General features: G+C 48.2%; 1 protein-coding gene across 1 annotated transcript; it reads right to left on the bottom strand.

The window, feature by feature from the left end:
- Positions 1-5,407: 5,407 nt before the first annotated feature.
- On the bottom strand, positions 5,408-11,834 carry LOC141174518 (cyclin-dependent kinase inhibitor 1B-like). The gene is made up of 3 exons (XM_073659453.1): positions 11,333-11,834; positions 8,766-8,881; positions 5,408-6,837 (listed from the first exon to the last, which is right to left on the bottom strand). The coding sequence occupies exons 1-2, from the start codon at positions 11,694-11,696 to the stop codon at positions 8,772-8,774; spliced, it is 474 nt and encodes a 157-aa protein (XP_073515554.1). The 5' UTR covers positions 11,697-11,834; the 3' UTR covers positions 5,408-6,837; positions 8,766-8,771.
- Positions 11,835-12,418: the final 584 nt, after the last annotated feature.

The following is a 12,418-nucleotide window of genomic DNA, read 5'->3' as shown; positions in this document are numbered from 1 at the left end:
AGTTTCTTTGTCTGTCACAAGCATGGAGGCATAAGATATAGAAACATGAATAGTACACGCATGTTGCGTGGGATGGGCCAATAAAAAAATATCACGGCGTCCCGGAGCCATTGCGCACACAAGCCTCCGCGGTAGACGTTTGTACGTGCTCTGGAAGCCAAGATATAGCGCGGAGCCATTCCTGAGGACCGTATGGTATCATAATTGATATCAAAAGGTCGGTTACGGCGGCCCGAATCCATGGGAACCCCTGGGGGTATCATGAGACCATCCCAGAAGAAGTTATTGGGTTCCATAGAATTTGGGCTTCTGATCGAAGTTAGACCTGAGGGTGGAGACTGAGCCAGCTGACCTCACCAGCAGTGGGCGGGACGGGGCAGGTAAGATAGCAGGACAGACAAGAGATAAGTCAGTCTTGACCCAAGAGTGGGGTGCTGAACATCTGAGCACCAGCTGAGGCCACCAAGGGGAGGAGCAGTTTGACCATGCGGTGGTAGGCCTCAGCCTGTAACAAAGAACCGTGCCTGCGACCGCAGAATCCTCTCCCTGCGTCACAAGAAAATCAAGAAACCGGTAACTGATATGCTGTGGTGATTCTGTGTGTTGTATTCCATTGTTGTATAGTTTAGCCTGACCTTATACCTGTGTATATTTAGTTGTATATCGTGTATCTAGTGTATTATTATAATCAATTACCTCAAGTAATTGTGGGCCTGCCTTTTATTCTGCATAACGAACGCACGTCCGTGTGAGCTCGGCTCAAGCCAAAAACGCTACCCAGGGTTGGTTCCTGACCCGATATAGGCCCATTCACGGACTGGGCGTATATCTAAAATAGGGACTGGTGGCAGCATACCAACTGGGGATTGGGGAAGGCTGGTAGTGACGGTCGGAGGTTCAGATATATATATTCCTGGCGCGGCCAAGGAAGATATATATACCGCCCTCACTACAGAGGGCCCCGATACCCAGTAGGTTACAGGACAGTCTCTCTGGCGACCGCTTATCCTAGGTGCAGTTCCTTGACTGACCTGAGGCTAAGAGGGCGCTAGCGAGTTGTGCTGGGTAGTGACGTTGAAGGGATAACACACTACCGTGTTCCCTGCGCTGGTTGCAGCTACCTGGCACTACTTTCTCTAGGTGCAGTACCTTGACTGACCTGAGAGGTAAGGGGGCGCCAGAGAGCTGCACCCACCGGCCGGCTTTCATCACACCCTGCATTTAGGTTTCTTTAAAAAAATGTGTTTAGTCCCGGAGTACTAAAATTTACTAGGGGGGAATGTGGCACCCCAGGGGTCTGGTTGCCACAGTAATAGAAATATTATGTCTGAGAGCAAGTGGGAGTTTCTCTGGTCAGGAGCCCTAAGCATGCAACACGGCCCACCCAGACCTGGGAGGGGAGGAATCTGCCCTATATAAACTGGGTCTGGGGCAGGATTAGTGAGTGAAGTTCCAGACACAGGGAGAGTTACAACAGGAGCTCTGTAGGAGCAGGAGCAAGTGCCAGAGGCTGGAAGCTAGATAGCTCGCCTTGGCTGAAGACACTAACCCGGACACGGAGTCCGAGGCTGTGGGGACATCCAGGTCCAGCAGCAGAATCCAACCGGCAGGGGATTCCATGTCCTCTGGCCTTAGAAACCCGGAAGCACGGTCACAAGCAAGGGACCAGCACCGCAATCGTGAAGCGGAGGCTAACGGAAGGCCCCAAGTTACCGGGCATACGGGTGAGCACCACACGGTATACTCAGGGACGTGGGCTACTTCTACCCGCATAGAGGAAGGTAGCCAGGAAAGAGTGCAGATAGTCGGGGAGGCCTACAACTCCACCTGGCCAGGGGAGATCCTACTTGCTTACAGACTGACCAGGCCCCTACTGCTAACCAGTATTCCCGGGAGGGTCTGCTTTATACCATCAGTAAAGACCCTGAACTGCACCACACGTCTGTGTTTCATCGCCGCACCAGCACCATTACTACTGGGACGCTCACACCATCACTCCCATCATCTCTCACATTAGCTGCCCTGAGGCAATACTTCTCCCGTGGGGAGTTATCCCATACTCGGCTGCGCAAACAACATCAGCCTCAGCGGTCTGCAGCGCAGCGGCGGTCCCCACTGACCGCAATCCACGGGTGGCGTAGTCGGACATTTGTTATTACCCAAGACTGCCACTGGTTTGACCGCCCTGGGCACGGACCGGGTCACCGCCACACTGAGACTACAACCCCCAGCACAGCACAGGCCCAGGGGGCGCATCACAGTGGTCATGGTGTGGCGGTATTTTTTTGATCTTATATAGTACATCACCGGGATCAACTTTTTTTTTCAGTAGCAAGATCAGCGCCCCCCCCCCCCGATTCTGGACAAATGGATCTAGATCTGTGAGATTTTTTGGAGCATATGTGACTAATAAGAGTCTGGGAATGACTGATAGGCTTGTTGCTATGGACACTGCTGCTTGTTACTATGGACACACTGTTTCGCAATCTTAATCACATAATTTGTCAGGGAGCGTTCTCTTAGTAACCAGATTTATTTAGATCATGGGGAGATTGAGCCAAACTTATTAAAAAAAAAACCACTGAGCAGCTAATCGCTGTGCAGCTTTCATTGCACAGAGCGGTTATAAATAATGAAAGCCGAGTGCTGATTGGTTGCTATGGGCAACCGGAGATTTCCTTCTGGACAGTTATGATAAATGAGGCCCGAGTTTGTTTTGAAGCAGGAGAACTAGGGGCATCGATCTGTAACAAGTGATGGCACCTCAGAGAAACACACAGAGGAGCCATTCATGGCACAAGACGCCTCGTTGTTTCCATCAGTTCTCAATGAACGGAGGCAGAAGTGACGCAACCCGCATATTCTCCATCACAGTTCGTGGTGGTGACGGGCACCGTCTAGGCACATTATAAAGAACTGATCGGGTCTGATAACAGACTGGGGCCATTCTTAGCACTCAGCCTATTACTGTGTATGAAAGTCATCATGGTGACAGCTTTTCTATAACATCGGTTTACTCCAAGGTTATAGCAGGAGGGCAGTGAACTGAAGCTTCAAAAAAAAGAAAAATGGTTCAACGTTGGCATGAGACCGCAACCGGGCCTGTGCGGGAGGGGAGACCCACTGACCCTAGCGCCTATGTCAGGTGGATGTGTGTCCGAGGACGAGCATGAAGTGTATTGTGGTGCAGCGACCCGCCGACTCCCTGCACTGCAAAACACACAACCAGTCAGTCAAAGGCTGGTAGCTGACACCGGCATTCCAGTCACGAGCGGTGATGTCATGCACCACCCATGGCTGGCACACCGAAGCCAGCTGTGAGCTATAGATGGTGCCGCCTATCGTGGGGGCAGAGGAAGGCAAGAAGAATAGTTTATCCCCCCCCCCCCCCCAGGTGTTTGAAAAGAGCAGCCGAATGGACATTACAACAGGAAGGGGCCCATGACGGCGGGGGACAGTACGACAGGAAGGGGCCCATGACGGCGGGGGGGACAGTACGACAAGAAGGGGCCCAGGACGGCGGGGGGGACAGTACGACAAGAAGGGGCCCAGGACGGCGGGGGGGACAGTACGACAAGAAGGGGCCCAGGACGGCGGGGGGGACAGTACGACAAGAAGGGGCCCAGGACGGCGGGGGGGACAGTACGACAAGAAGGGGCCCAGGACGGCGGGGGGGGACAGTACGACAAGAAGGGGCCCAGGACGGCGGGGGGGACAGTACGACAAGAAGGGGCCCAGGACGGCGGGGGGGACAGTACGACAAGAAGGGGCCCAGGACGGCGGGGGGGACAGTACGACAAGAAGGGGCCCAGGACGGCGGGGGGGACAGTACGACAAGAAGGGGCCCAGGACGGCAGGGGACAGTACGACAAGAAGGGGCCCAGGACGGCAGGGGACAGTACGACAAGAAGGGGCCCAGGACGGCAGGGGACAGTACGACAAGAAGGGGCCCAGGACGGCAGGGGACAGTACGACAAGAAGGGGCCCAGGACGGCAGGGGACAGTGCGACAGGAAGAGTGAACACATGTCTTTACAGGATCTAAAACACAACAAAAACCTCATATCTGACCGACATGGAGGTGGTGGCTCTTGTCCAAAGTTTTGCATCGGGGCCCATCGCACTCTAGGTACAAAGTAGGACTAGGATAGGGGTTGTCATGGAAGAGCAGACAGAATTCCTTCCGGTCCAGCTGTAGTTTGCAGGGAGGGGGAAAAAAAAAAGGACAGGAAAAACGTGTGACTGCAGGATACTCCATGACAGAAGGAGCAGCAAAATAAACAAAAAAAAAGGTGACAGCAGGAGAAAGGCTAACAGCAGGAGCAGCACAAGAAAAAAATGTGTGTGACTGCAGGATACCTAGTGACAGGAGGAGCAGCATATGAGGTGTATGACAGGAAAAGGCTATTGACAGGAAGAGGAGCAGCATAAAAAGAAAAGTGTGTGACAACAGGAAAAAGTAGTGTGTGACAGCAGTACAGCTAGTGACAGGAGGAGCAGCAGAAGTGGAGAGCTGTGTGACAGCAGCATGGCTGTCCACTCAGTACCAAGATTTCCTTGGAGTCACCCATTTTTTTTAGGGCCCCTCAACCAGTCATAACTGCTGTTCACCTGGTCTGTGATCGCAGCACCAGGGTGTGGGACTTTTCTATGATTTTTTTTCACCTGTAAGAAGAGGTTGCAGAATTGCTTAGTGCAGCAGCCCCTATATTTTTGGCCTGATTTTTAGAAGGTCCCAGAAGTCTTCCTGCAACTGATTATACAGCTATGGAAGATCCAAGCGATACATTATACATCATTTTACTAGATGGGGAAAAACCCTATACATTTGAGCTATATGATCATCCAATTATATCATCATTAGAGGGCAGAATATTGCTGGAGTCCAGATAGGCAGGATGACACTGCTGATTGTTGGACAGGCATCAGTAAATCGGTCCAAGATTGGACCGCAATGCACAGACTGGCAACGGGTCTCCCAACCCAAATATGACCGCTTCAGATATTTCTATGAAGCGGTCATGCTTGGGTTGGTAGACCCAAGGCCAGTCCATGTTTTGAGGTCCAATCTCAAACCGATTTGCATGGACGTCTGAATGCGCCCATAGGGAGAGTATATATGTACATACCAGAAAATCTGGCTATGTGGCTGCTCTGGGTCCTTTGACTAGAAGAAGAGGTCCAGTCTTTGTGGCTCCCTTTATCACTTAAAATATTGAAATGTTTAGAAGTTAACCACAACCTGATTGGCCAGAGGATCAGACAGTGCATTTGCATCCCCTCGTTGCATTTGGTGCAAGAACTACAGCTCAAAACTTTGAATTGTTGCTCATTGAAAACCAGAGACCCCTACTGGTTGCTTAAGGTCATTACACATTCATATATTAAAAAGAACACACAAGACCAAATTGAAACCATTCTAAACAAAGTTTCATTGAAGCCCATTATAAATAAACGCACAACAGTGTTTATATATACAAGAGAGTTCAATGTTCTCACAAAATAAAGGCAAACTTTGCAAACAAGTGAATATAGTGCCTTTCCCCATACTGGAGAACTACAACTGGCTCATTCAGACTGATATAAATAGGTAATATAAGTTAGTAAACGTCTCAAACATATAAAAAGAAAAGAAATACAGTAACATAACAGCGCACTTGCACATAGCACTTCTGGAGAGTGCAGAGTAAACACTCTTCCAAGCACAGTACGCATTAAAATGTTAAAGCAGAGAATCGCGCCCAGCCATAACCAAGTATTACACTTCAGAGCAGCACTCACTATTCTGCTGGTGGAGTCACTGTGTGCATACAGTATTGCCGATACAGGGCAGCATCGCTCAATAGAAGAGGACAAGTAAATTTGTCATGTGAGCAGAAGTATGGAAATTGCAGACATACAGTCACGTGACCACTCGCATCGGCAACACTTGAGCCTCCTGGTAGCGTGCGCACCGCCAGGATCCAGAAGTCTGCAGTCACAGAGCGACTGAAGACTTTCATCCCAAAGCCTGGACAACGACTTTAAAAATGCAGATCTGAAGTGTGACACACTGATAGGAAAAATGGTTAAAAAATGCAAACAAATTTAAACCGGAGAAGAGAAAAAAAAAATTGATTTTTTTTTTTTGAAGGGGACGCAAAACTGACAGACATGCAAGTGAGGCCTAATTCTGCTCATTGTTAGTGGAAAAAGTCAGTAAGCTTGTAGACCTATTCCGCCTTAGCTTAGCTACTCAGTAAGCTTTTCCTACATTTGATGATGGTGTAGCACCTCAGGTAAGAGTGTGTTCACACAATATTTTAAGCAGAATTTTTAGAATGAAGATCTCAAAAACTTGAAGTTTCTATTCCAAAAGCTCAGCAAGAAGACAGAGTGTGAACATCACCCAAAAGAGGATGTGGTCTAGACTGCAAATCACCTGGTTTTAGTTGCTTATGTAGCCAGAAGGACTGGTGAGGCCTCTGCAGACACTGAACAAGCAGACGGTACTCTGCAGAACAATGGATAAAAGTGAACCATAGACCCTTCTATGCTTCAGAACCATTACATGATTGTGTAAAAATAAAAAACTGTCCGACTCAACTTTTTCGGAATATTTGTTAACGGTAAACATGGCGGTGAGCAGCGAAACTGCGCTTTAAAAAAAAGTTAAATTAAAAAGAGCAACGAAAAACAGTTCAGTTAACATCATGAGTCACGACGGCAGAAGCGGCTGCTCATTAAGTCTTTTTTTGTTGTTTTCAGTCCTTAATTTTCCGGCTCAGTGGTGGAAGTTCTCGGCTGTCCTCGTCTCCTCACTTGTGTTGAGGTTTTGGGCAACTCCATAAGTGCAAATCTGCATAAATCAAGACAAGGAAATTACTGGTCAGCGCTGGAAAGATGAGATCACAGAGGCATCGAACAAGCTCATCTGCCACGGAAAATGTGAGGTTACATGCCCGAGCAGTAATCTCTGCAAAGTGGTCACACCCGTAATCTGGGTGGGGTGAATAGTGCCAGCATAGGCGGATGATGTGTTCACAGCCGGTTATGCAGGATAAGAAAAATTTTGTCTGGGGCCACACGGTGACAATATACAGATCATCGGCTGCGCAACCAAGGTCCCACCATCCCGCTGCTATACAAGTGAATGGGATCACAATGCAGCTCAGAGGGTATTATAACAAGTAAATCACAAAAAAATCCAATGAAGTTGGAGTTCTTGTGACAGTACCCTCAGATCAGCAATGCAACCCCATTGACTTGTATCGCGCTGCGCTGCAGCAACAACACTGAACAAACCTTGGTCACACAACAGGTGTTGCGGTTAAAGTCACTGTGCAGCTCGAGCATTAAAGAAAAAAATAATAAAACAGCAACTCATTCAATATAATTGATGATATAGAATAGATCGATATCTAAAGTTTTTTTGTATGATCTTGGAATTTTCAAAACTAATCAATACTCATCTTTTCTGTAGATGACCAAGCCATTTAACTCTTTATGCAACATTAATATAACCCACGCCTTTTAGGATATTGAAATAGATATACTTGCTTTCTTTGAGACTACAGATGATACATTAATGATGAGTGGCGTCAAGAAGACAAACTCAGCACTGCTACATCTGGCATACTTCATTTGGAGTGACTCATTCTCTGCTTCTTATCTTCTCATCATTAAGCAGACATATATTATACATTATGGACAGGGGCCATCCTCTCTCTATATGAAGGCTCAATATTATATATACCCCTTGAAACCTCCATCCAAGAAATAACTTCCCCTTCCCCCATTAATTGCTGGAATGTAATAGCTCAGACAGCAGCAAGTCCGGGGATCACTCATCTCCGGAGAAGATTAATCTGCTCTGCGGACCCTGCCCAAATCAATGTAACAAGACCGGAAGGGCAATACAATAAAAAGGGGAGGGGGCCACAGGACCACCAATCAGGACTGTATTCAATGGCAGGAAATTATTGGACAGGTTTCCTAGGGTGACTGTTGGGGGCTATGAATGTGCTTTATAAATGGGGGTCTGATACAAAAGCATTACTCTATGCCTAAGGGCTCCCTATAACCTCTTCCATCCCCTCTACATAGAGCACACAGAAGTTATCCAACAATGCACCCTCGCCCTAAATACTAATGCAGAATTAGACAGACTTTCCATTCAGAACTTTGGGAAAGCTGAGTAAAAAAAGCCCCAGGGGGCATGAAAGGGAATAATAGGAAATGTGACAGCTTAATAAATCCAATGCCAAAGTCCTAGCCAGAGATGCCCAGAGCGGAGGCACCAACATGCACTGTCTGAGGTCATTCAAGGACAAGGCGCTCTCATCTCTAGACTCAAATGACCCCAGATCTTCAAGAGAACAGAGTGTACAAGGCCCGGTCTGCACGGAGGATGGGGGATTTGGGGAGGGGAGAGCCTGTGCCACGTCTGGTCATAGACACAACATGTTATCAGCTGAAATCATAGTTATCCGATCAGAACATTGTCCATCATGCAACAATCTGGACAAATCCTAATCAGGGGGGGTGGGGTGGGGGTCCACATAGGGAACCTGTGACTGGCAAGATGGGTATCTGGGCAGCACAAGGCTGAAGGGAGTGGACGCAGTCTGTTATCTCCAGTGCATATTTATCTAGTGGGGGAGGGTCTAGAATGAGACATCTGTGCAATCTATGAGCACCATGGGGTACTGCAATATCGAAAAGTGAAGGTTTAGGCTCTGAATTAGGAAATAGGGCTGTGGAAACATGGCAGTTCACCATCCTTACCTTTGATCATCGGATCATCTTGCGCGGCGTGTGCTCTGTGGGGATGGGAGATGCTGGGTGCAGCTTGTCACAAAGCGTTGCAACAACTTTTGTCTGTTTTCGCACTGGGAAAAAGTCTAGAAAAGCAAAAAAAAAATAATTTTAAACACTGATGGTTCAAATCTCCAAGAAAAAAAAGCAGCCTGACCATGAGGTTTCAGAAATCTCATTCACTTTTTTGGTACTGTAAAATGCTGCGTGTTTTTTTCCCCCAGCATGTGAACGAGTCCTTAAAGTGTGCTTTGCCAACTGAAAACCCATCTAGTTTTTAATGAGTGATAAGCTGTCACAGCTCTGCCAATGTATAGAAAACATTTGTGAAAGTGAACAACCTACAATTAAAGGGGTTGTCCACTTAAAGCAGCACACTTGCATAAGGCAGCTGCAAGTAATGAGCTGACCAAGCAGGTTCTGTCTGCAGGTGTGCAGCAGTGGTCCCAGGAATACTGGCTGGTAGCCAAGTAATATGAAAGCAGAAAAAGGTTAGCAGCCAGTAGCCTCATTGCTGATGGGATCTGTACAACCATGAAGAGAAATTACCTAATTATTAGAGTTTAGCATTTGCACTGTACAAGCCAAAACACAATCATTCGAATACAAGAACTCTTTGTGAGTTTTTTGGAAGATCGGATTGGTTCTTCTGGCCACGTAAAGGAAATTTAGTAGGATATTGCATAATTTTATGCAATGGTTTCCACCCTATTGAAGAACAATCACCACCAGCATGCACTACCAGCAGATGCAAACTCATATGGTGAAATCCAATGCATTATAAAAAATAAATATGCAGTTAAAGGCCAAACAAAAATATTGAGCACAAACTACAGACAATTCCCCTGTGTTTGCAGACGCTGCCATTTGTTTCCCAGCAGAAAGGAGATAATTAGATGTAATTTTATTTCTGGCTATGGATCCACTAAATCTTCCTCAGCCTGTGACTGCAGATCCTCACAGCATTGAAATGCTTCATGCTCAGCTGAGATCAGCAGCACAAATTGCTGTGCTTGCACTTCTATTGTACTAGTGGAAAGGCAGCCAGGAGGAGGGAGGGAAGGAGGGAGAGGAGGGTTACGGAGGGGAAAAGGAGGGGTGCAGGCTGGCCCGAGCCAAAGGACAAGCTTAGGATCTCAAGACTAAAGCCAGAGGGTACATAGCACTGCACAAAGTGACATCCCCCCCCAGCGAACATAAGGGAGCATTAGGCAGGATCTATAGGAGATCATTATTGCATATAAAATTTATTTGGTCCTATTTGGGAGGGGATCTAAAAAAAAAAAAATAGAGATGTAAAATTACAAGTGTAAAAGAGTTAAGGAGGGCCGGGCTTCAGGGGGCAGGTGATGCAACAGGCAGCCAGAAAGTGCAATCCGGGTAACCAGACAAATAGGGAAATTCTGGAGGCAGCAATGCAGCAAATCAGTGATGACCATAGTGACTAATTGTGTGGAAACACAACCGCAGCAAAGCTGCTGCTGCAACAAATCAGTGTAGCAATCCAGGATGAATGTGGTGACAGCGGTAATGTAGCAAAATAATGGAGACAGGAGAAGGGGGGGTTGTAACAAAGGAAGGGACAATGAGAAACAATGAACTGACAGCCAATCAGGATACAGTGTAACCAGAACAGAGGGAAAGTCAGGATACAATGTAACATTGGCGTAATTTGGAGAGAAAGGTAGCCATTACAGTAATCCAGATACAATGCAACAATAGGGTATAAGTAATATAGGGAGAAATGTCACAGTAATCAGAACAGAAAGTCAGGATATAAAAGTAACAATAGGGTATCTGGGATATTTTGGGAGAAAGGTAACAAGTCAGGATAAAGTATAGCAATGGGGTATAAGAGTAATTTTGGAGAAATATGAATAATGAGGGGAGATGGACACAATGGTAAAAGCAGGATACAATGCATCACAGGGGTATATGAATAATATGGGAAGAAATGCTAACCAAGATATAACACTGGGGTATACAGGGAGAAATGTAACTACTATAACAATCAGGATACAACTTAACCAGAACAGGGGGAGGATAAGGACACCCTGGGGTGTGAGATTTATATGGGCAGAAATGTAACCCCAGAGAATACAGAGGACAATGGTTAAATATATATTAGGGCAAGTTTAGTTTTGGAAGAGAAGCAATAACCATTGTATAATGATGATGTGGATACAATGAAACCAATACAGAGGGATAGTCCAACAGAGTAACTAGGTTATATGGGCACAATGAGCAGAGGATGGAGGCCAGGTCAGAAGAAGTACAAGGTAAGGAACATACAAGACAACAACGAGAAACACAACATCAAGCAGCAGATAGAAAACAAGAAGCATCACCTGCAGCTACAGAGTCTACACCGAGGAGAGCAGCAACCTGCAGACTGACCAGGTCAACAAAGCACTACAACTCCCAATATGCAATGAGACAATGCACAACAACATCCACTATGCAAGACAGCAAAGCACTACTATCCCCACTATGAAGCCGAAGCACTACTCCCCCCAGCGTGCGGCCAGCTGTCCTACCTGTGATCTGGGCAGGCTGGGTCCTCTTGTGGGCTCTGTGTGCAGGTGGGGTGCAGTCGGCTGTAGTCGGGACGCCGGGGCTGAGTGCCGGCACAGTCCGGTCAGGCTTGGCCGCGGCTCGGGGCGTCCTGTAGAACTGGGGCACGGTGTCCTCGCCGCTCTCCTCCCAGGCAAAGCGGCTGCTGGGCAGCGGAACTCCTCTCTGGAAGTCAAAGTCCCAGCGGCGGCGGCTCTCCTCCTGCACCTCCCGCAGCCGGGCGTGCAGCTCCCGGCTCAGCTCCGTGTGGTCCACCGGCCCGAACAGGCTCCTGCACGCCCCGGTGCCCGGCCTGGGGGCGCCCTCCGCCCGCTGTACATTGCACATGATCCCGAAGGCTCCAGACACAGCAGCCGCTCAGCCGTCCGCTCCCCGGTGAGTGACAGTCACAGCCCGCAGAGGAAGCGAACGGCGCCGGCTACTACAGGGGGTTTTCTACACACAACGAGGCCCCGCCCACAACATTACAGGGACCGTCCCTGTCTGCCTGCACGCCCCGCCCTCAACCTACCATAGGCCACACCCATGTATTACTGAGAATTGTGATTGGATGAAAGAGCTGTCAATCAATTTGTGAAGACAGGAGAGGAGAGACAGGAAAGGAGAGGAGAAGAGACAGGGAAGGAGAGGAGACAGGAAAGGAGAGCAAAAGAGACAGGAAAGGAGAGACAGGAGAGGCGAGGAGAAGAGACGGGAAAGGAGAGGAGAAGAGACAGGAAAGGAGAGGAGGAGAGACAGGAAAGGAGAGGAGGAGAGACGGGAAAGGAGAGGAGGAGAGACGGGAAAGGAGAGGAGAAGAGACAGGAAAGGAGAAACAGGAGAAGAGAAGAGACAGGAAAGGAGAAGAGACAGGAGAAGAGTCAGGAAAGGAGAGGAGGAGAGACAGGAGAAGAGTCAGGAAAGGAGGGGAGGAGAGACAGGAGAGGAGAAAGGAAAAAAAGGGAGAAGAGCACAGTCACCACCGCTCTGCTGACCCCATAACTGCAGAGTACAGACCACCTCTGGTATCAGTACAAACACTGCGCCCCCGCCAGGAGCTTCATGGCCGA

This window comes from Phyllobates terribilis, unplaced genomic scaffold (genome assembly GCF_046119375.1).
Source record: "Phyllobates terribilis strain yellow unplaced genomic scaffold, ASM4611937v1 Scaffold_13__5_contigs__length_258822181, whole genome shotgun sequence".
Taxonomy (NCBI): Eukaryota; Metazoa; Chordata; class Amphibia; order Anura; family Dendrobatidae; genus Phyllobates; species Phyllobates terribilis.
The sequence above is the reverse complement of the archived record's forward strand: the minus strand, read 5'-3'. Positions and strand labels throughout refer to the sequence as shown.